The sequence below is a fragment of the Macrobrachium nipponense genome, chromosome 6 (assembly GCF_015104395.2).
Source record: "Macrobrachium nipponense isolate FS-2020 chromosome 6, ASM1510439v2, whole genome shotgun sequence".
Lineage (NCBI taxonomy): Eukaryota > Metazoa > Arthropoda > Malacostraca > Decapoda > Palaemonidae > Macrobrachium > Macrobrachium nipponense.
The window spans coordinates 103,229,325-103,255,302 of NC_061108.1; the positions used below are offsets into that span (position 1 = coordinate 103,229,325).

At 38.3% G+C, this 25,978-nt stretch overlaps 1 protein-coding gene across 1 annotated transcript in view; it reads left to right on the plus strand.

Annotated features, from left to right (window-relative positions):
• Positions 1 to 25,978, plus strand: part of LOC135216771 (thyroid receptor-interacting protein 11-like) — a 238,047-nt gene that overhangs the window by 166,199 nt on the left and 45,870 nt on the right. The window contains exons 7-8 of the mRNA XM_064252246.1: positions 22,167 to 22,229; positions 25,843 to 25,929. Of these exons, the coding sequence (XP_064108316.1) occupies positions 22,167 to 22,229; positions 25,843 to 25,929 (150 nt within the window). The remainder of the gene's footprint in view (positions 1 to 22,166; positions 22,230 to 25,842; positions 25,930 to 25,978) is intronic.

Below are 25,978 nucleotides of genomic sequence, written 5' to 3' on the forward strand. Positions count from 1 at the left end.
GTATATGTTCTTGATTTTATGACAGTAGAAGTACTTTAGGAAAATGAGATATTTAGCATTATCTGATCACATTTGGGTTCATCTTAACTAATTTAATCCAGTAAATATATAGGTAATTCTTAATCGAATAACTGAAATATTCAATTTTTGTCGTAAAATTTTATTTTAACCCTCTGATTTTTTTTTTTTTTTTTTTTTTTTTTTTTTTTTTTTTTTTTTTTTTTTTTTTTTTTTTTTTTTTCTAAGCTATTTGATGTTTCTCGTACGCGAATCCATTGTCTGACGTTCAGATTTTTTTTCCAGAAGACGTAACTTGATCTGTTCTTGTTGGCACAGAACATTTATGTTTATACGTACACACAAACCTAACTTCTGCAAAGGTAACTTTATAAAAGTGATTGCACTGTAGACGTCAGCCATATGGAAAAAAAGGTGGTTGCAGTTGTATGCATAAAAATATTCAGTTGAAACATATACTCCAAATCAGAATGTTTCCTGAATCTGTGTTCTCCTGTCGTTCTCCTGAATGAACTCCCAAAAACGATCACCGTTACACATATCCTGTTGTTAGGGTTTATGAAGGATGTCGCTTCGGAGCCCATCCCTGAAGACGGCAGCTCGGCAATCGCCCAGTTAAGCCAAGTACCAGGATGTCGTCACCTCCAGGGCGACTGACTCCTCCGTTCAGATCTCCTTAAACCAATGCTGGAAAACCATACTCTCAGGCTTTTTCATCTCTTAGCTTATGTAATTGCTCTCTCTCCTCTCTCATCGGGTTCTCACTCCATCCTCCGTCTCTCTTCTCGTCTCTCTCTCTCTCTCTCTCTCTCTCTCTCTCTCTCTCTCTCAAAGAGACGCACACACTATATATGTGTGTATATATAAAATTTGTATCACATCACCGTGATTCGTACACATGTATTAAGCTACAAATGTCCTTTAACATCTAATTCTCTCTACCTCGGAATTAATATATTTTCAGAAAAATATGTTAACCGAAGGGGAATTTTTTAGGCACACCCCAAGAGGGAAAACAGTTTTATGTTGAATTTACATACAAGTCTATTTCTATAAATAGGGTCAAGCGATGATGAAAAACAGAATGCAAGGTCCCTTTAAGGCGACAGAGCTTTTTGCCATGTACTGAGTTTTTATTTTATATCACGTTTTATTTCCTGTGATGCAAGTTATGCACACGCAAATATCTCTATATGACAATTCTTTGTCAAGAGTTACATGGAAATTTATTTGGAATTTGTTTATGACATATGTTTGATAAAATACTTTGCATGCGACTTCATTAGCGTCATTATTTCACTGTAGAATAATAGTAGAAGGAATTTAGTTATAATGTTTCATAAGATTTAAATAGCTTATTTTAATGTTGGATCCCAGATATGAATAAGATGGCAAGCCAAGTTTGTCAATATTTCAGATATAATGATCAATGTTACGATAACAATATATCTTACAGTAAATTTATTGGCATTATTCTGGCACGAGACTCGTCAAAATACAAAAATAATAATAATAATAATAAGACAGAAAGAACATTTCCTTGTCTTGTCACCCGTGGATGTTCCTCGTACTCGCTATGCTGACGTTGAGTCAAGCAGGCAGTCACAGTCGCATGACTACTACCAGTGACTACAGTTTTGTGACTCATGGCTTCAGTGAGACTATCCCGAAAGAATAGCTTGGTGACGTCACCGATACAGGTGAGGTCATTGTGAGTCAGGGCAAGGAGGAGATAGGAAAAAAAAAATTGAGGGATGGGTGCTGCTAAGGATGTCCAAGTCTCTCTCTCTCTCTCTCTCTCCTCTCCTCTCTCTCTTTCTCTCTCTCTCTCTCTCTCTCTCTCTCTCTTAGCATTCCTTGGAGTCCCTCTCTCCTCCCCCTCCTCCTACTCCCACTCCTTGTACCTCGTTTCCTGTACAACCTGTATATCCTTTAAGTGGGATCCTGTGCGAATTCGTATCCTTACGCATTTCAAGGTCGTCGCTCTTCCCTTCATCTTATTCTCCTCCTCCTCCTCCTCCCGCCGGTGCGTGACGAAGCCGTTTTAATTCATGTGGGTAGTTCGTTGGTGCTGTGTCTATATATGGCATAACTGTGTATATACGTATATATAATATATATGAATATATAATTGTGTATAAAAATATATATATAATATATTATTATTTATTGTGTTATATGTATAATATGTTATGTCTATATATATTTATATATATAATATATATCTATATGTTTAATGTTTAATTTAATTTATTTAATATATTATATATATTTATTTATTTGATGTTGTTGTTTATTTATTTATTTATATTAAACACCCGCACACATATACATTAAATGTATTTGTGTGTGTGTGTGTGTGTGTGGTGTGTGTGTGTGTGTGTGTGTAAGCGAATACCACAGGAAAATACCTATCATTATCCTGTAGTATTCGCTTACATACTAAAGTTACGTGCATCTGCTGTGATATTTCAAGCGCGCGCGCACACGCACACACACACACACACACACACACACACACACACACAATATGTGTGTGTGTGTGTGTGTGTGTGTGTGTGTTTAAAACTGAGCCCCATCTCTTTTATGTAAGTGAAGCTTAGATGTTAAGTGCGAACGAAAGAAGAAAGGTTGAGGTTATCAAGATGAAATGTCTGTGTAGTAAATGAAGCTTCAGAAGAACTGAACAGTTTGAAATGTTTGAATGACGTCTCAGTGAAAGGACAATCAGATTGTTCTGAGATGGGGCCGATCAGGATGGAGGACAATAGTCGGGGAACAGTTGTACGGTTTGGATCTGTTAGCAGTAAAGGAGGGAAAGACTTGGAAAGTTTTAGAAAGGTGAAGTGAAAGGGACATAGAAAGTAGAAGGCTTCAACACTCAGGAAGAGAGATGCAGCTGAATGGCTCTGAGTGCTTATAGGGGGTTCGATGGGTGGGACTTCATCCATGATTCAGCATTTCAGGTATGAATGAGGCAGTGATCATTGTCTTCTATGACGAATAAACTTCAGCTCTCTCTCTCTCTCTCTCTCTCTCTCTCTCTCTCTCTCTCTCTCTCTCTCTCTCTCTCTCTAGTTATAGGAAAACTAGCAGGCAGCTAGAAAAAATAGAACGTGAACATGTTAAGATTGATTGAAGCAAATTTTCCTTAGAGATTTTATAATCCAATACTTGTTTAGATTTTATAATCTAATACTTATTTTAATATTATTAAGTAAAGTCTGGGTATTTCTTCGAATATTTTTCTCGTCGGAGTGTTCTTGTAGAATACGTTGGATCTTTTATGAGTTTCTTATTTTTTTGTAGTTTACTAATGACTGGTATAGGCAGTAAACGCCCGTACTGTACTTGTGTATTTTACATGTTTACATCGCTGCTGAGGTATTTTGCCGAATATAGCTAAATGATATTCATGCTATATATTCAGATGCAATTTTATCGTCAAGCTGAAATTTTACTAATTGGCAGCATGGCCACATACACACACACATACAAATATACATACATACATACATATATATATATATATATATATATATATATGTATGTATGTATGTATGTATGTATGTATGTTTGTATGTATGTATGAATGTGTGTGTATATAATTCCTCGCACATTTATAGATACCACCAATCACTACAAACTTATATCTGAGTGGAAAATAAATGAAGAGACTTTCACCTTCCATGACAGGATTTGAGCCCACACACGAGAGGTTCTAGCGGCGGTGCACTAACACATTCTGCACATCCAGTGTACGAGTTCGAATCCTGCCAGGGAAAGTCCGAGTATCTTCATATATTTCTTGCTTAGTAATAAGTGTGTTAAAAAATTGCGAGTCAGTAGAAAAGTTAAGACATCATGGTGGCCGAGCTGTATGGGTATTGTTAAAGAAAGCTTATAATATGACTGATAGAAATGCAAATGAAAGGAAGATGGAACTATTCATTTTTTGTTGATTAATTATGGGTAAGGATGAAGATGAAGCATGTGTTAGAATGTGTAGACTGGAGTGACTGTATTATGTAAAAGTGGTGGTGGGATAATTTGTGTTATGGCTCCAACGGTTAATTTATCCCTAATGATGGAGTAATGAAAGAGAGAGAGAGAAAGGGCACTAAATGGAAATATTGTTTTTTGGTATGGAAATGTGCCGTGAGTGGAGTTTGAAATTGTTTATATTTGTAGACGATACAGTACTTATTAGGGACGGTGAAGATAACCTGCTGAAACTAGACAAAGAGGAGAAAACTGAAGGTTGATGTGGATCTGTCTGGCATTTGTTAGTTAGGAGTATTTCAGAGTAAACGTCAAGGATGATGATAGAATGAGAGGAGTCACAGAATAAGTAAAAAAATAAAAAATAACATAGTTCCTTGTATAGAAGAGAGTTGTAGTATTTATGAAAGCTAAGTTATAATGGATGCATACAGTTTTCCATTATGTAAGTAAAGTGTAATGCGTGAACGTTGAAAGGAAATAAAAGAAATTCTTTTATGCTGTTGTATTAACCTGTTTTTGCAGTTTATGTGGCGTAAGAAGGATTTAAAGGCAGAAAAATATGTAGATATGTAAAAGTAAAAAGGTTAATGAGGATAATAAGATAGATTAGTGTTCTGAGATTTGAGCCTAAAGAAAAAAAACTGAGACGCTCTGCTGTGAAAGTATGTTTAAGTCGGTAGTGGTGGGAGAAAGGAGGAGGAGAAGACGCAAAGTGCTGCGTAGACAGCCTGGAAGACGTATGGTAACGAAAGGACCTTTATATTTCAGGAGGTGAGAAACTGCGTGTAAGATAAACAGTTGAATGTCCAGTATATATGAAGTGGCTAATGTTGTGGAAGTACTCTTGATTAACTTTTTACCGTCAAAGTCTGTATTTGGTAGTGATCATTGTCTTTTAGCATTTCTCTTAAGTCATTCCGGGTGGCATATTCCCGAACTGTAACACAGTACCGAACCTTCCCTGAAAAAGAGGGACGCCATATCTTAAAAACTAACCATAGAATCTTCTTGAAAATAATCTCGTTATGTTTCCCACACCCCAATTTCGTAGGAGTCGTTTTGTAAACTTACATAATCTAACCCTACTTAGGGGCATGGCAAAAAAAAAACCGTGGCTAGTGCCATACCAGTATGCATCTCGGGAATTTGCTTCCGGGTAGTACGATGCTAAGGGCCTCTTTAAAATCTGCCACTCGTGTGTATTTTGTGCTTTCACTCCCACAATTCTCCACTCATCTCCAGCCTTCTGGCCCATTGTTCTTATCAGAGTAGATCTAGGTCTTCCAAACACACTGTTGTCCAGGAGTCCAGCTGGCATCAGCGTATCCCCCCCCCCCCGGTTGGTGCGAAGAGCACGTCCAAGCCATTATCTTATTTACGTAGAGTAATTTGCCTTACGGCATCATTTTCACTTTATCCTAAAATCTGACTCCTAATATTCTTCTTCAATCCTTAGTCCCTAGTCAACGAAATCTTTTGTCTGACTGTCTGTCTGTAAATAAGGAGGCAGATTGCAGAGTTAGCTCTCTTTTCAGTTTTCATGTCATAAACATTTTATGGTTATAAGATATAGTTATTTTCAATTGGTGGCCGTTTGAAAATAGTTCGGACATCCTCCTCTTCTCCATTTAGACTCGGGGTGTCGTTAAACTCGTTAAACTCAGTGTGGTGTTTTATGCAATGGATGAGTTTCTTAATAGGGACAATGTCATTCATTCCTTAGTTATTCTGCTTTGACCTGTTTTGTGTGTGTGTGTGTGTTTAGTGTGTGTGTGTATTAACCAAACATCCTAGTATTAAAGGTATGCAGTAAGTGGATGCGCTTTTATTATTCGTAAAATATGATGATAATAGACACATTGAAAATAAAACCCTTGAATTAAATTGTAAAGGAACGTAAGGGACGTTACGATGAACAGTATTGTTACAAGTAATTGTGTTAATTGTAATTATGACGGTATGAATTATAAGAGTAAGCTTCCATAAAACCGTCATAATGGCGAAGTAATCGTAATTTACGACCACTTTTGTATGTAACGAGCGCACTGGAACTCCCCACGACATTCCGCATACAAATATATGTCAAGAAATCGATGTAAGGAACTGGGTTAATGTAAAATGCAGCAGGTAATGAGAGATTTTATCGCGTGGGTAGAACGGGAAGGTACGAAAGGGAAAAGCCAGCTAGACGTTTTTAACCGCCTGGACTCGACTGAAGAAGCAATGACTGTTTGGCTTAATGTCCTGGACAATTTAAAATCCAGTCACCTACGACTGACTACACGACGGCATAGGAGCAGAACATCCTCCCCCTTAGTGCCACTGAAGTGTATTCTGCATGAATTCTCACTCTTCCTTTAAACAAAGGACCCTTTCATTCTAAGACCTCTGACATATTGATGATGTAATCATTGAATTAATTGCAGAAATTGGCGTTAATAGCTCGCGTGTCTGACTTGTATTTCAAGGAGGAATTGTTTATTCTTTTTTGGACTGCATTTACCGTAGAACATCCCTACTTTGTACATTTTCTCCCTCCTTATTCTGAGTCAGTATAGCAGTAAATGTGGACCGAAATGAGAATAGATAATTTACATTGGAAATAAATGCGAGTAATATTATTCAAATTGACATACACCCTTTGTACAAAACAAATCTCATAATAGGATACCCACAGAGCAAAAAGAGAAAGCAGAAATAACAAACAATGATTAAAAAAAATAGACGATAAAGTGCCAAATACACAGCAGGTAGAAAACTGCAAAATGAGAGGAAACTAGCACTTAAAACTTTATCAGCACGGAGCCTGCTTTTAACACTGCATAAACCTACCAGAAACACTATTCCGCTTTTGTGAAGGAACGGCCATAAAAGGCCTTTAGTTCGTGGCGTTGTAGCATCATGGCAATCCAGCATATTAAGGACCTGAATACTGCAAAACGTGCAGTAAAAGCAACCGTGGACGCTGACTAATTGACGTCAAATTTACAGAAAATGATCCAAGCTGAACATTTACCGACAGCATCCTAAAGCATAGATGCCATTGCTGAGAAAAAGGAAACCAGGAGTCGCCGCAATTTTGTCTTGAAAGTCGAGGCTCTTCGATGCTCCTGACATCGAGACAAGAGAACATTTAAGTGAAGCCTCAAATCCAAACAACTCGACATTCATCCCCTTGTTTCTGTGGCTAGAGGAAGCATCACGAATATTGTATTAACTTGAGTTAGACAGGTCGGTCCAGTTGTATAGTGCAATATATAATGAGCTGGCGATAATTATAGCATTTAATGCAAATTACGTTAGCAGCAGTCGGAGAATGATTAATTATCAAAGGCAGACGGAACCGGTAGCTTCATTCCCTCATCCAAGCCAGGCCTGAAGGAGAGACACTTACAAAATCCAGAGATGTGTCTGTGTGTCCTGAAGTTGAGTAGAAATATCTGTTAGGAATCTTCATTTCATATCGACTATTATGTAGACTGGAAATAAGACCGAAATTGCCTTCAGTGATATCGTTCTGAGTTCGGACACCGCCGCCAGGCTGACGACAGAGCCGGGAGATTGTTAAATGCCGTTCTGATCCGTGTTAAATGCAGCCGTCGAACAGTTGTTAACTACACCTGTTGCTGTACAAGTGTTTGGCTCTTATTTTTTTCTTACTTTGTGCCGGAAATGAAGAGGCGGTGTAATTAATGCAATATTTCGAAATCAAGGTGTAGGTGTTATGTAAAATATACAAAGTTCAAATCTCTCTCTCTCTCTCTCTCTCTCTCTCTCGTCTCTCTATCTCTCTCTCTCTCTCTCTGTCTCTAATAATAGATATAATATATATATATATATATATATAATATAGATATATCATATATATATAATACTAAATATATAACAATATATATATAAACATATATATATATTAACATATATATATAACCATATATATATAGTATATATATATATATAATATATATATATATATATACAATATATATATATATATATAAAGAAGAGTGGGAGGGTTTCGCCGCATGATTGCCTGAAGTGATTAAGACAAGTGCACTGAAAAGTTCATGAGTGTACCTACTGGTGACGGAATACCACCTTGGTGTAAAATCAAAACAATCGAGAGAGCTTTCGCCGTCTCGGAGATCTTCGATTCTTAAAGGAATATCCGTCACATTGTCGTGCAACTACTCGTGAAGTCAAGATCATGTTTGTGCCAGTTTCTGGCCTCTGTGCGTCGGAAATCTTTGTTCTCGCTGAGTATTATTAAGGAGTATGAGAGATATCAATTTTGAATGTTAATTTCTTAGAGAAAATCTTGAACGTTAACTGAATCATGATGTCTTGAAAGTAATATATAATAATGCCTCCATACATTCGTCATGAATGATAGGAAACTAAATCATTCATTTATGAAAAGATGATTTTCGTATTTTTAACTTCACAACGTACATCCACTATTAAATATTTAGATTTTTGTAAAAAGACACCTATCCGTAACAACGTAGCGCCCACTCTTTGTTCTGATCATTTGTGGCCCTGCACTCTGTGCTATAAATTATTATCAAGACGCGTTGCGTTTTTCCAAGTCGTAAAAAAGAATGACATAGGTTATACTTGTTAGGAAATTTGCTGATAAAGTGATTAACGTAATCTTCAGACAAAGGCTTTTCGTGGTCTCAGTTGTTACATAAGCTGCCATGAACACACACACACACACACACACATATATATATATGTGTGTGTGTCTGTGTCTGTGTCTGTGTCTGTGTCTGTGTGGGTGTGTGTGTGTGTGAATGTAAGGCACCAATTGCGCCTTTCCCTACTATAGCCTCCCGGTTTTCAGTAAGTTGTTTAGCATGAAGTTCTAACTCCATTGCCAGGTTGCATCCTATCGCAGTCGGCTATCTATCATGTATATAATTCACTGGAGATGCACATTGTTATTTAACGTTATGGTAATTCTCTCTCTCTCTCTCTCTCTCTCTCTCTCTCTCTCTCTCTCTCTCTCTCTCTCTCTCTCTCTCTCTCAGCCTTATCAGACTCACGTGAAAACTGTGAACAGTTTCGAAATGAACTGGATAGTATATTCTTTCCTTGCTCGCGAACGGACAAAGCAGCCTTTACCGGGAACAAATGCGGCGAGCATGGACACTTCGATAAGAAATCCAGAAATTTCATTCATTATCTGGAGGCAGATGGAAATGCCATTACGATAAAACGCCGATTGACTTCAGTTCTTGGAATCATTGTTTCCGCCGACCACTTAAGATGGTCTAATCATATCGCCAGAAACAGCAAATTCGTGAACTGTCGGCGTGGGTCCTAAGAACTTTTTCAAAGGTAGATAAGGTCGTTCGCATGCTGTGGTGACTTTGATTAGACCAGTCTTAGACTATTGTTCCCGGGTATGGTTCTCACACCCAAACTAACTATCGCCAGATAGGTGGGGTGGAAGGCGTTCTATGTAATCTCACAAAAAATAAGTAAATAAATAAAAAAACTCCCCTCTCTGAAATGTTAGATTGAAGGCACGGAAACTAATTAACACCCTGCGTAGGCATAAGCGCTATCAAATTTTATGCATGTGCAAAATCAAAGAGTGCTTGCTGCCAACGCACCCATTAAAACCAGGAACCTTTGCCCTTTAATTCCGCTCTCTTCCTTAACATGCTCTCATACTCACCCGAGATTGCTAGTGCATCAGCATTCGCCCTCGCGGCTTCTTGTCTTTGAAACTGTCAACCCTACTGCATTTCATCTATTACAAGTCAGACCTTTCAAGCACAAGTAAGACAAGTTCCCAGATGCCATACTGGGTAAGCTAAGATGAAATGCCACTGTTCGCTTCAGCAATCCCCAATACAAGGCGTGATTGCATTTAGATCTGACATCTTGTATTTAATCCATTAGTCTGATCCAACATCATTTCTTTCAATAATTGCAGAAAGCTGGGTCAGTAAATGTTGATGTGGATGTTGGAATAATGGAAGCAAGTGATTTGTGTATATTTGATAATAACAGGATGAGAGAAGAGGGGAGTCTTGTAAAAGTCGAAGCAAGAAAGATGATAGGATAAGTGCAATAAATAGAGAGGGAAATTGCAGTGCTTATGAAAACCAAGGTTGGAACAGTGAAGGAATTGTTGAGCCAACTCTCCTTTTGGGGAGTTAAGTGTAGATATTGAGTAGAAATAAAACAGTTGTTGAAATGGAAGCGAAGAATTGTTTCTGTATTATCTCTATTATCAGAACAACTGAAAGGGTGAGAAATGCGGAGATACGTAAGAGAGAGCGTCAAAAGGGTAGCAGAGGTGGAAAGATAGATCAGGGATTTTTAATTAAGAGGGTTTTGGTGCTGTGGAAAGAATGGAGAATGGGTTTTTGGCGAAAACTGCACACATTGGAATTATGATGAAGGAGGAGGAGGAGGAAAATGAGACACAATTTTATGAAAAAATGACCAGTGGCAGTGTAAAGGAAGGACCTCAACGTACTGGAACCGAGAGTACGTGCAAGGTATGGGGAATGGTGCATTGTGTGTAGAAGTTTTAACGCAATGTTGATGAATTTTCTGTTTTAAGTGTTTAAAAGATTTTCTGTACTCGGTGTCACGTTTCAGCTATTAGAGAATGTGGGAGTGTGAGTATATATGTATATATATATATATATATATATATATATATATATATATATATATATATATATATATATACTGCCACATTCTCTAGTTGCTGACACCTTTGACATATTCTAACCATTTATCATCTTAAATTTCCACTTATGGAATACAACTGAATAATATTATCTTTGTGTGGAAGAAGATTACCAGTATTGCATATATATATATATATATATATATATATATTATGATACATACAATACTCTTGATCTTATTCAGTTTGTATTCCATACGGGGAAATAAAAGATGTAAATGGCTAGAATATGCCCAACAGTTTTCGTCCTCCAATGGACCTCTTCTTGGAGAGCTTATTAAGGAAAGGTGAGGTCCATTGGTGACGAAACTGTTGAACAGATTCTAACCATATATATATATATATATTATATATATATATATATATATATATATATATATATATATATATATATATATACATACACACATTATATATTATATACTATATATATATTAATTGATTCCGTATTTTTAAGATGCTCAATACCAAAACCTTTTTGATTGTCAAATAAATTCAGACTGAAGTCAGGAAAAAGACTTGCGTTTTGAAATAAACCTCGTGGAGAGAACGAGACCCCGGATGACGCTACTGATAAAGATGTGTGCGGTGGAGGACGGCTCAACATTTGAAAGGTCCCCCCCCCCCCCCCCCCCCCCCCCCCTCCCCCCCCCCCCCCCCCCCACCCCCCCCCCCCCCCCCCCCCCCCCGCCCCACCCCCCCCCCCCCCCCCCCCCCCCCCCCCCCCTTGTCCTTATCACTTTATCGTTGGAGAGAGAGAGAAAGGCGCGTGACTTTTATCAGGCCGTGAGTTACGCCGTGTTTTCCAGGCTAATTGCGAAAAAATATTGGGGCAAATATAAATATATAGGAATATTTATCTCATTCATCGTGGACCCTGTTTGTTACTACACACGACTGCTGCTACTAACGATACTTTATCATCATCTAAAACTAATTTCTATTATCATATATTGCATTGATTATTCTTCTGAATACCCAAGCTGCATGCCTGTCCGATTTTTTATTTATCTTCGATGCAGGATTCTTGATTTTTTTTTTATTTATCGACAGGAGAAACAAGCTGGGCACCAGCAAAAATTTTAATCTCCCGCTTAAACCTAAGCAATACGTTTCTTTCTGTTTAATTCAAAAACACTCTCTCTCTCTCTCTCTCTCTCTCTCTCTCTCTCTCTCTCTCTCTCTCTCTCTCTCTCTCTCTCATGCGTGAGCGAGGTGCGCCCTTAGAACCTTCTTAGGAAATATCAGTTCTATTGAATTTCCGTTAGTAGACAATGTAATGCAGTGTTATATTTATTACTTTTTAACGAATTACACGGCGGCGTATCTCCTATAAGAAATTATTTCACTTTGCATCAATTAACAAGCATTAATGTTTTTTTCATTAAGAAAACCATTCTTATAAAATTGGATGGCATGAGAGGAAAACCTGAACATAAGTTGTTGTTTTATTCGTCCTCCCAGTAAGGAAAGATTCATAGCAGTGCTTACAAGACGTATATCTTGCATCTTGAGTGCAGATACGTCTGCCCTTACAACTTTATCATCAGCACTTCAACCCATTTGCATATGCTACGTCAGTTGCCTCGGTCTATAGTAATTAATCGTAAACCTCCCGAACTGAAGACGCTTGACAGTCACGGTTTTACTATTATTATTATTATTATTATTATTATTATTATTATTATTATTATATTATTATTATTATCTGTGCCGTATTTTTCTCTAAAATACAAATATTTGTGTATATCGTATGTTTGAGTTTAGGGTGAAATTGATCGTATTTTACTTTGTAATAAAAATATATGGTGTATATAATACTCGAGTTTAGGATAAAAATTTATCTATCATTATTATTATTATCGCACTCTATCATTATATTGTATATGCTGTTGGAGATTTGCTTTGAATTGTGGAAGGGCCGTACAGAAAGTCGTGGCGAAAGGTATCGTACTTTTTATTGATCTGTTTGTATAAAAGCGGGAAGGGAAGGCAGTGGTAAAAGTTCTTTTATCAGGGGGGGGGGAGGGGGGGCGATAAGATAATGGAAAAACTGTAACTGCCGCCACTAGGATCAAATCTCTCTCTCTCTCTCTCTCTCTCTCTCTCTCTCTCTCTCTCTCTCTCTCTCTCTCTAAAAGTCCCTTTTAGGGCAAACATTATTATGCCTCCAAAAAAAAGTTTTTATTAATTTCATTGATGGGAAGCCATTTCCAAATGAGTAAACGGCGTATCTCTCTCTCTCTCTCTCTCTCTCTCTCTCTCTCTCTCTCTCTCTCTCTCTCTCTCTCTCAATAATTAAAATGCGTAGTTTATTTTTCAGCCGACTCCTTAAGGACGTAGAGTTAGAAATGTGTTGTAGATATTTGTCAAGTGTAACCGCCTTACAGGTAGACAGTGATAATGTAGCCTGTATATTATACAATTCATTTTCAGCTGTGTGTTCCTGTAATACTCTTCTTTTGAAGCTAGCACGGCTCCTCGTCAGTTAGTAACTTTATCTGGCTTTGCTTTATTATACACTCTTGTTTGATCCATTTCAGATTTGAACTTTTTATACGTAAATAGAGTTTTGTATAGTTGACCCAAGTTGTGCCTTGCTGGTGGAGTAGGTGCAGTTATTTTCAAACTATTTGTCCCCCGTCGAGAAGTGCCTTCAAAATGTAATCGAGGTAAATGTTTCGCAGAGATTAATTTTTCATGTAAATACATGATAACTTTCAAACACCCGAATATAACTACCACTCAGTTGTTTCGCACTATGATTTCAGGCCCTGTCTTTGCGAAACTAATTTAAGGTTCTTTGAGTTTCGCAATTCAAGAGGTGGGTTTGGCTTCTGAGAATTGTGCTGAAAATTGACGTATGTGCAGCATTTCATTAACACATAGACTTTAATTCATCATTTTGGAATAATGCGCAGTACGTTGTACCTTGATCCACTGTATATTTTGTATTGCACATTGGTCATTTTATCCAGTTTCGGAGCTGAGTAGAACTGTTTGACAAGGAATAAACTGTAACGTTGATTATTTCACGAGTTGCCTAGTAAATGAAACTTGGTGAAGTCAGACTTCTCTGTTAGGCTAGTTGTTGTTGTTGCGAATCAGTGCAGATACGCACACGCTCATGTTTGTATCTGTGAAACATGTGGACAATTTGTGTAAAACACAAATTGTAGTTGAGAGTCATAGCACGAGACAGAAAGAGGACCATTGTTACCCTAAATACCGGAATTAAGTTCCGCCCATTCTGTTATGTTGTTGTTATTCACTTTTCCGGACATAATGCTTTTGAAACGTATGCAATAGATAATGTAGCATGACCTCTCTCTCTCTCTCTCTCTCTCTCTCTCTCTCGCACACTTCCGTGTGGCACTCATTGTAAGCGTGAGGAAGGTATGCCAAACCACCTCTCTCTCTCTCTCTCTCTCTCCTCTCTCTCCTCTCTCTCTCTCTCTGTTCCAACCCTGGATGGTTCCTCCCATCCACCACCACCAGCATTGACAAAATTACCGCCCGGTTATTTTTTTTTTTTTTTTCTGTGCTCTTATTCATTCACCCCTATTGCTTTCTCTCCTTTCGCTCACTCTCGCTTCCCCCATCCCAGTGCATTGCCCTCTCTGTCCCCCATCCTTTTAGACTCCTCCCTCCTCTCTCTCTCTCTCTCTCTCTCTCAACCGTCAGTTCCCCACCTGTCTTATCCCCTCCTCCCCCCCTCCCCCCCCCCCGCCCTCCACAGCCCTCAGCAGCGGCGATAACGTGTCAGCATATTCCACATCTCCTCCACACAGCGATATGGAGCCACCTCCTATTTCCTTACCTCCCGTTCTCCACCCCCCCTATACCCCTCACTTTGAGGCACCGCCTATTTTTCGAGACTTCCTCGCCATCCTCCTCCTCCTCCTCCTCCTCTTCTTCTTCCTGGTCTTTCTACCTGCAAAATTCTCTCTCTCTCTCTCTCTCTCTCTCTCGTTCCTTTCCAAGCTCTTTTATTGGTTTGGTCAACGTGGGGTCAGTGATACGTGGAGGTGCCACATTTTGCGCGCTCTCTCTCTCTCCTCTCTCTTCTTTCTCTTCTTCTCTCTCTCTCTCCTCTCTCTCTCTCTCTCTCTCTCTCAGCTCCGTATTGCCTCTTCCTTGCATTTACCCCTTTCGTCCGTTACATCCTTCTTCCCCACTTTCGTCATTTTCTCTCTTTCCCCTCTTATTACCTCCTTTTCCCCACTTGTCCCCCTCCTCCCCCCTTCCATCCCTCCCCGCCCTCCTGGCGCCCCACCCATCCTGTCCCGGGCCATTCTTAACGGCTGACGTGTACAGTGCATACAGCAGTCATCATCCGCGCGGCGCCGTCGTTGGAGGTGGTTCTATCGCAGTGCTGCCTGTGGTGCCTCGTGGTGGTGTTGTGCCTTTTTGTGTGATTTCGTGCTCTGAAAGAAGACCGTAAATCATGTCTGGGTGGGTGCCGCTGTCAGTGTGAAGTAGTCTTAAGTCCCGACAATTTCGACGTTTTAGCGCTCGTCTGCCGTGCCGCCGAAAGGTGTTGCTGGCGAATTATCATAGCTGCCTTTTCGTCAGGAACACTTGTTGAATGTACTGTCGGTTTGGAACGTCATATGGTCGAAGGGGTCCCGTGTCGTTATTCACGTTGGGGGCTTCAGGCTCGTATTTGATTTCATTGGTAACGAGTAGGTCCCTCTTTGTGATTGTAGCCTCGCCCGGTGAGAGCTTAGAGCTCTGAGGTAATAACTGGGGATATCATTTTTGCTGTCATGGCTTCAGGAGTTCCCCCAGAAAGAATCAGGATACATAATTTAACACGACTATGCTCCTCCAGTGATCAGAATCGCCTGTTTTCATTTTCCTGTTGTATATTGGCTCAGTGCTAACATTTTCTTTATTTCCTGTACATTAGGTTCTCCGATTGTTTATGATAATGTCTGCCTTGTTGATGTGATAGTGATTTTTCGTAAAGGTATTTTGTAAGAAATTTAGACTATTATATTTTGTTCGTTTTGACGGTGGCCGAGTTTGGCAGGTAAAGGTTATCGAGTCTGTCCAGAAAATCTGCGGGAATCAACTGCCGTGTTTGGTGAACCTCGTCGCAACCCAATCTGTAGTCTCCGTTATGTTATATTGTCGTTCTAGTTCTTCAGTTTTGTATTTGAAGCGCCTTAGAAAGGGTGAGCGTATATCAGTGCGCGTGAAGTTGCAAAAAAAAAAAAAAAAAAAAAAAATGAGGGGATGTTGTTATCGAAGATATCCGGTAAAGGGAAAGATACGTTACGGTCAGAATGCCCCCGCCCGCACTGCCTGTGATGAGGGAGGGAGGCATTCTGCGAATACTCTGTCCAGGTTGCTTCCAAGAATTTGCGTTACAGCTCTCTCTCTCTCTCTCTCTCTCTTTCTCCAGGGTCACTTTTATCCGGAGTCCGCAATTTTAAATCGCACGGGGCTTTCTTTTAAATTTTCCGTTATCTTATTCCTGGAAAGGCTAGTACTTTCGTCACAGGGACCTTTGTTCCTATGAGCGGGTGACCGTATTTCGAAAGGAAATCTGGTCTTCTCATAATCACTTTCCGTGTTTTAAGATTGGTTTTGGCTGAATCTACGGCCGCTCTCGCACCAGACTCCTACGATCTTTTGCAGGTTTCTAGAGGAGATTGCTGCCCCGTGCATAACCTCTGTTTCCATGGGTGTCACCAACTAAAATCTAAAATCCTTCCTTGAAGGCCTTCCACAGATCTGCGCTAATGGAAGCAGCAAAAGAAAAAAAAAAACAGACTAATGCCATGTTTTTTCTAAATGTCAATATTATTCCACACCAGTGAATTGAATTAATGTGCAAAAAAGATGAAACAAAGACTTTCTAACACCTTTACGTGAAAACACCACTCAGGTGTTCGAGAGCCTTTGTTTTATCTATTGCGTATGAATACAATTTGTTTGTGGCTTTTTATGGCGTATCAGTTTGTCGCGATATTGTGAATTTCTTAGCATTGTTAACATCGTCAAGCGTAATAAGAGTGTTGTCCAGTGCAGGGAAGAATGGAAGATGGTTAGGCGAAGTCGTCGTTAGTTTTGCTGTCCTTGTGCTGCGGTGTTATGTAACATTGCATGGCCCTGCATGATCATCCTCTGTCCGTTCACGGCATTCATGACCTCACTCGTTCTTCCAGTCCCTCTCCACTTCTCTCTCTCAATCAACGATCATCACTCATTGGACGAATGAAAAAGTGACCACTTCAGACTAACAGTTCTGTGAAAGTGGTCATAGTAAATCATTGTATAAACCCTAAAAATGAGGTTAAGTAGAATTCGTTGGCTGCCTTCCTTTTCAGTTGTTATATCTAACATTTATCATTTTCATGATGTCATAGATATTATTGCAGTCGTAACGGTACGCGATTCGTGGAAGTCTTAAGTTAGTAAGCAGGCAGTATATATAAATTTGTAGACGAGTTTGTTGAAGGGTAGTAGCTGTATGGATATCTGTGGATGGTGCCCTTTTGCTAGCCCTTTGTATTATGCAATTTGTACCGTTTGCTTAAAGCTTGTGGTTTAAAAATATAGATACTGTTTCGATTTATATTTTGCTCGGGATATGTGAAGACGATATGCGCTCTGGTAATACAAACTAGCTAAACCCACATGTGTTGGTTTCAGCCAGGCGGGGCAAAATTAAGTGTACAGATGTTTTCAGTTTTGTGTGGGTGTGGGTTTATATCTGTGTATGTATGTATATTATATATATATATATATTATATATAATATACGTATATATATATATATATATATATAATATTATTGTATATATATTGGTATATGCGCACATATATATATATATATATATATATATATATATATATATATATATATATATATATATATATAGATGCTAGTGTATGAGAGAGAGAGAGAGAATATCTTAATGAAACATGGAATTAACGACCGGAGACTTTTTCTTGTAACCTTATCCCTTACTGCTCTTGGTATTGTAGCGTGATATAATAGTTTTCCAAAAGAACGGGAATGTTACTATAGTGGCTTTGAAATTAGTATGAGCATCTGCAGCCTTCAGAATCAAATTGCCATAAGAATTTTTGAGAGTATATAGAGTTTATCATATTTCGAATGAAAGTATAGTGGAATTTTGCCATTCTCTCTCTCTCTCTCTCTCTCTCTCTCTCTCTCTCTCTCTCTCGTCTCTCTCTCTCTCTTCTCCTCTCTCTCTCTCTTCTGTGTCTGTGTGTGTGTCAGTGAGCCATAAACATTCAGGTATATTATCATTCTTGCTATAATTCTGCGGGAGTAGCTACACATTGTTCTAGAACGTTCATTTCTCTTACGAAGATGCGAGAATGTACAAACATGCTATCAGAAATGATGTCATTCATGAGACATGAGCCGTTATCTTTCCGAGCCTTACTTCGAACATTGTAGACACTTCTCTCTTTAACCATTCTGAAATGAAGGTGTTTTGTAGCGGCATCCCTCCACAGTAGAGTACATTATAAATAAGCCTCCTGAGTTTTGATGCCACGTGGCTTGGGATTTCGTTGCTGGCTGCCGGTCTTTCTTTGGCACCGCCAGCTGACCAGAGCTCCTGTCTGCATCCGTTTTGGAAGATAAGATTCCCCTCTCCTCTTTTATTATAAGTCTTTGCAGTCAGCAGCGCTCCCTCAAGCCGTGTTCCTTTATGCTCTTACACAGAAGAAGCACTCCGTCAGAAATGTGTATCAGGTTAGCCTTTGCCTTTTGCAGTCTTGAGTCAGAACTTGGGAATTTCTGACTTCCGTGACCTAAGACTGTAGGAATGTTCCTTTTCTTTGTGATTTTGATTTACAGCATATGACTCCCTCTCTGTTCGTGTCTGCTCGTGTTTGAATCATAACTGTATTACGGCTAGTTTTACTTTGAATTCAATATTGTCACTGATAATTGAACACGGTGAAAAAGTTGTGTATCCCCCCCCCCCTTGTTTTAGGATAATAATTACTTTATTACATTTACCTAAGGAACTTAAAATTGACCTTATTGCTACTTATAATTGGAATCCTGTCTTAAGTCTTTTTCGAATGTTTAACCGAATTTCTTGTGACTTTGATCATTTTCATTAATTCCAAAAGATGGAAATATTGTTTCCATGCTGTAGAATTTCTTCTGAGTACTTGACCAATTTGTGTGTGAAACTGTTCCTTCAAGAGTGGAACAGTACTTACGATGATTTATTTTAAACATAAGCTTATTTGGCCATTTGGAATGTGACGCTGTTGCTTCATAAGCCTCGTAGTACTAGGTGTTCGGATAGAATGCGATTCGCCTCCATTAGATTCCCACGTGGCAAGCGTATGTTTCAAACTCCAGCGCTTAAACTGTGGGAATTCTCATCACAAGAGTCAACCTTTTTAATCACACTTCACCTTACACCTCCCACCTCCCAGTATTGTTACGGTTCCAATTAACACACACACACACACACTATATATATATATATATATATATATATATATATATATATTATATATATATATATATATATATATATATATTAAGAAATCACAGAAGTAAGCAAATGATTTCTTTATTAGCTGAAGCCACTAGGAAAGTTCAAAATGGAATGACAGATTGCCCTGTCATTTAGTTTTGAATTTTTCTGGTGGCTTCAGCTAACATATATAGTTATATATATATATATATATATATATATATATATATATATATATATATATATATATATACATGTGTGTGTGCTGATGTATCAATGTGTGTATGTAAGTGAGTATGTATGTAATTGTAAACAACAGAATTGTAAGGTTTAAATTTGAACTGTATGCTGTATATGTGCAAATTAGTGACTCCTGCAAGGACTGATTTCGTGTTTGGAATTTTTAAGCTGAAACTTTTACATTAGATATGGTGTCCGTGTTCCTCTTGCGTGTTGTACCCTGAGACGAATTAGTCCTGGTGGGAAATATTTATATTTTTTGCACTCTACACTGTAATTAATCTTAGTTGTGGGAACAGCTCTCAGTTCCTTAATTCTTAGATTTTTTTTTTCTTTGGTGTCAGTTGGGATTTAGATACGGTGCTTAAACAACCAGGAAACCACGGCTTGCAAGGAAGAGGTCAGTGCAATTTTCCTTGGATGCGGGTACCTGTGGTTACTGCCCAACTCAGCTTCTGTCATTAGGCAACCAATTGTGATTGTCTCCACGTGTTAAAATGCACACATGCAACGTGTGGTGGTACACCGTGGGACGTAAGCCAAGCCTCGGTTCGCACTTGTATTCCTTTTTAGATTTCCGCTACACGCGTCTTCATTAAGTGTGGACATGGTTTTATTATTAATGGTATTTTCGGCTTTTGCGTTAGTCTTGCATAGTTTTTCATCAATGTCAAGGTCTCTCTCTCTCTCTCTCTCTCTCTCTCTCTCTCTCTCTCTCTCTCTCTCTCTCTCTCTCTCTCTCTTTCGGTATCGTTATTGTTCTTGTGTAAATGGTTCATGTCGCCTTCAGCTGTAAACAGACGGGGCAGACGTTAGGATGTTTACTACAAAAACGTACGTGATAAACTGCATGTAGTTTAATTGGCAACGTGATCTCTGGCTTCTGTAATAACACGTTTTTATCTTCTGCATCTTAAGGTATTTTAGTAAAAGAACAGAAAAGACCGATGGAAAAATGCATATGCAACAACAAAAATTATTCTTCACTCACTTTATTGCATATACAGCATTTTTGGCGGCCTAATTCTTTAAACTGATACTGTTCGTACCATTTCTATCCATAACCTTTGGATTGTTATACTCTGGTCTTTCATTGAGCTTATCGTGTGAATCTTTGCCGTCTAATTCAACAATATTACTGTACTGGACTAATTTCCTAAAGTATATTTCGGAAGAGTGATGGCTGAAGAATTTAGTAAATAGTTTTGGCTAAGTTCAATTTGGCTATGGACCACTTGTTACGATCCTCATAATAAGTATGGTAAAAATAAACATTGTTACGCCTGGGCAAGACGCACAGCGGAATATCGAAAATCAACCAGGAAAGTTTTTTCCGTTAAAAATGACAAATTTATTTTTGGCTTCAGTGGGTCTCTCCTGGCATCATGTTAGAAGGTGTTTTTTTCAGTTCTCGTCGGTCCATTTTCCAGTACTTGTCCGTTTATTTTTTCCGCTACCAATTGCATCCAAAATGCTTCAGTTATCTTCCTCCATTCGTTCCTAAACTGTTCAATGCTCTCTGTTTCCCATTTACTTCTTTTCTTTCTTTTTTTCCAGCGACAGATTTTAAACAATTCATTATTGGCACCCACGCCTATCTTCGCTTGACCATAACTCACCATAACTCACATATCGAAGGCACAGTTATTCACGAATACAACTATTATTAATAATTAAGCTGTTTTGTTGGTACAAATTTATATTATTTTATATATATACATAGATAGATAAATGTACATATATACGTATATACACGCATGCATACAAGCATACATAACTTGTGTATATATACACGTGCGAATATACCTTCATACAGTATTTGTGGTTAGAGATAAAACATGCATGTGTAGATTCTTCATGTATTTGTGCGGCCAGACTCCATGGCAAAAATTGTCAGAATATATGTATATGTAACCGCGAGGGCCATTATTCTGTCTTAACGGTCTGGCTATTATGTATATCACAGTCGTCATGCCGTATAGCGATTTGCCTCATGACTAGAATCTGCTAATATGGTAGCATGATTTTCCTTCCCTTGTCAGGCCGTTAGTCTCTTTGTTGTATCATTCTCCTCCCGTTTTCGGAATCATGAACGCCGACAAAGGGTAATGCAGACAAACAAAACACATTGAAGAACCCTTGGCTGAGCTGAGAAGTTTCCTTTTTTTTTTTTTTTAAGTAAAGCTCAGTCACCGTTACAGTTAGGTAATTATTTTGAACCAAGTTGTCAATCTCGCTTTGCCCCGCGTGTCTGTTTGGGTGCGATTATCGTCTCGCTTCTTGCAGTCGAACTGTTCTCTCTCTCTCTCTCTCTCTCTCTCTCTCTCTCTCTCTCTCTCCTCTCTCTCCGGGGAGGCTTGGTAAAGGCTTTTGGACGATTCGATGGCTCCTCTAGACAACAGATAGTGTCAAAAGATTACATATTTTTAGTGTCAGATATGGCCCATTTTTTATATGTAACGTATAAAAAACGGAACTTGTTCCCCGCCCCATAAGATGTGTTATGTCCTGTAAAAAAGGAATCGTATGTAAACAAAAGTGGAGTATATGGATATATATATATCTATATATATATATATTATATATATATATATATATATATATATATATATATATATATATATATATATATATATATATATAATATATATATCATTGGGATATTTTGCCCGTAAATTAAGCGACATTATCCTTCTCTTGCAGAGTGATGACGGGGCTTCCCCGAAAGGGGGGACATACGCGAAAGATGCCGCTGCTTGGGAACAGGTAATTATTATAGTGTTTGCAAAAGAAATTTTTTTTTCTGTTAATTAGTACTACGTGAGTAGCATATGTTTTCTTGATATCGCCTACTTTCTTAGCCCACTGTAATTAGTTCTTGGTTTTTATTAGTGAGAAAAAAATTTTTTTTTAGCAATTTATTTTTTATGTGTAAGTAATAGCGTTTATTTCGAGGCTAGTATCTGCTGAGTACAGAGGAACCTTTTTTCTAAATTAGTCATTATTAGAGTGGAGAGGTTATTTGCATTTTGCGGGTAATAGGCGCACTTTAGTGTACGTAAATGATGAGTTAATTTGCACATTGCAACTTTTTCCACTTGTAATTTATTTTATGGGGCAATGCTATGTTCCCATATTATATATATATATATATATATATATATATATATATATATATATATATATATATATATATATATATATATATATATATATATATATATGTGTGTGTGTGTGCGCGCGCGTGTGTATGTAGTATGATGTATGATGTATGTATGTAGTATGTACTGTATTGTAATGTATTATGTATATCTAATATTATATATATAAGATATATAGATATTCTATATATAATATATATTATAATATTAAGAAAAGTATACTATAATGACAATTAAGAATTTTCTTATGAATGATGAGTTTTGAACCCAGAAATTCTGATCAATGCACGACCTGCTAGTAGTAGAAGTAGCAGGAATCGCAGCAGTAGCAAACCACCGCGCGAGAGAGCGACGCCCCTGGGTAATTAAGGTGTAATTGGCTCCAAATTATTGCGATACAGAAGTGGTTCAAGGAAGCTCTGGCTGACGAAATCGTCGCTCCGTAAGTAGCCTCATTACTATGGAGCGTGGTCGCCCTGCAACACTAATCCTGCCGTCGCCCTAATTCCGTGTTACTGACTTGGAGTTAAGAGAGACACTCGGGCTCTGCTCTCCCCTTCACCGTTATAGTAGTTGTCCTTATTGGGATATCATGACTTGGAAAGAGCTCGATAGATGGCGTGGGAGAGGTACTGCAAAGAAATCGGAATACGATTTCTGCAAAGAAATGGGAACACGATTTCTATTATATATATATATATATATATATATATATATATATATATATATATATATATATATATATATATATATATATCTCGTTGTCCTAGCTGCAACCATAGTTTGGAAAACTCGCTGCTACGAACTCAAGTGTCCAGTAGGGAAAACAGTTCATTAAGTCAAAGAAACAAACACATTGACTTCGAAATGATCCGTATATGAACTTGCTCAAGGACAAAAATTCTTACCCAGCGTGCAGTTCTCATGTTAAACGATTCGTCGACTTGATTAGGATAGTTGACCCCCCCCCCCCCCCCCCCCCCCCCCAAGTTTGGTCACAGCTGAAATGAACCTGAAGGAATAATGTGGAACTGAAAGTCACAAAGAAAAGGCCACACGCACAGTTTATTGCATATTCTGATACCGAACAGTGGATGGTATCGATTGAGAAGCTCTTAATGCAAAAGATGAGAGTGCAAGTGGAATAGAGGATAAATACTAGTTTGTGGAGGGGGTGGGGATTAGAGTTGGGCGGGAGGGAACTCGACGCCCTGCTGATCAGCCCTTATGAAGGTGTATGATCAAACATCAAAGCTTGACTGTAGCAGTTACCGATGTGCATTTTACTTTTTTTTTTTTACATAAAAGTTCATGTTGATTTTATTGTTGTTAGTATTATTGTTATTGCAGCATACTTCAAACCATTTATAATTGCTAGTGCAAGTCATATGTCAATATGGGTTAGTTACTATATTTTAACAGAATATTGATCAAATATAAGAAGTGAATTTTGCACAAAACGGGATGTTGAAAAACAGCCATTTTGTTTTCACACCTCCGATTGTCAATTGTATACCACTGTTTACACGTGTAGAACCTACTACATTGCCGATACTTAAAAGGGATTCAAGAAGCAAGGCTTAAATCTTACTGGTGTGTAAAAAGAGTATTTTATACTTCGTAAAGTTAAGAGCAGATGGCAGCACGGTATTTCTGGATACGAATAACTTTTTTTTTTTTATTCTTAGCCACGGACAACAAAACAAACCATTGTATTGTCATCGTTTCCGAAAACGCCAATTTTATTCTCTCTCTCTCTCTCTCTCTCTCTCTCTCTCTCTCTCTCTCTCTCTCTCTCTCTCTCTCTCTCTCCTTGGCTTTATGCATTCCAGTGAGGGAAATGTTAATGATCCTGTGGTTGAAAAAGTTTTCCCGAATGAAAGAGCCATTGTGCCCGGTAGTGTCGTCTTGCCACCCGAACAAAATAGGTATATGCAAGGTCCGTTAAATATACTCCTAGTATATTTAAAGGACCTTGGTTATATGCTGAGGGTCCGCAAAGCGAGTAGCTCACATTAACGCAAGACACGGGCGCAACAGGAAGTTCCGGCGACGGTCTAAAATGTAAATCATAATAATTGCCAATTTTGCGAAAATGGAAGGACTCGCCACTTCCAGGAATTTTGTCCTGCCTGGTAAAGGTTTCGGTAGATTGCTGCTGACACCCAATGTTTCAAGACTTGAGAGAAATAAGACACCCAGACAGAAGAACAATGTTTCAAGACCTGAGAGAAATAAGACACCCAGACAGAAGAACAATGTTTCAAGACCTGAGAGAAATAAGACACCCAGACAGAAGAACAATGTTTCAAGACTTGAGAGAAATAAGACACCCAGACAGAAGAACAATGTTTCAAGACTTGAGAGAAATAAGACACCCAGACAGAAGAACAATGTTTCAAGACCTGAGAGAAATAAGACACCCAGACAGAAGAACAATGTTTCAAGACTTGAGAGAAATAAGACACCCAGACAGAAGAACAATGTTTCAAGACCTGAGAGAAATAAGACACCCAGACAGAAGAACAATGTTTCAAGACTTGAGAGAAATGGCGATCCAAAAACCATACTGTAGTTGATGTGCATTTCAAGCCATACAAAATAGAAAGGTTACAGTTGACGATAGTTCAGATTTCATTAAGCGTTCATCGTTATCAAGTGAAATGTTTCTTTTGCGCCGATAATCGGGGAGGTTAATCACAATACGAACATCGCCATTGAGCAGAATATTTTTGCTTGTTATCAACTTTCTCATTCCCCAGTCTCTCTCTCTCTCTCTCTCTCTTCTCTCTCTCTCTCTCTCTCTCTCTCTCTCTCTCTCATATGATTTGCATACTAGAATGACATTTACTTTCATGAACACAGGCAACAAAATATGGCTTTATTCCCAGTGGACCATTATTTTTTCAGTAGGTTATATTTCAAGTATGATATATTTCATATTTTGTCAAAAGTTGCTTTAGGTATTTGTCGTGAAAGGGAGTGATATTGTTTACAAGATGATTGCGTATGCACTGTGCAGCCATTTTCTTTACAGATGTCGATAGTAGTAACTTTAATTATATACGTATATATAAACATATATATATATATATATGCACTGATACCAAATCCATATATATATATATATATGTGTGTGTGTGTGTGTGTGTGCGCGCGTGCGCGCAACACAAAAGGTAGTAGATTCAGTAGTATTAAAAAAATTCATTGCCCTACAGGAAAAAATGCTCTTGGAAATGGAGAAAGAACAACTCAGCAGCCGGGTAGAGATCCTCCAGAGACAAGTGCAACAGCTCAGAGCAAAGGTAAGCGTTTGTTGGTCAAGATGAGTGGAGCTTTGACAGTATGACTGCT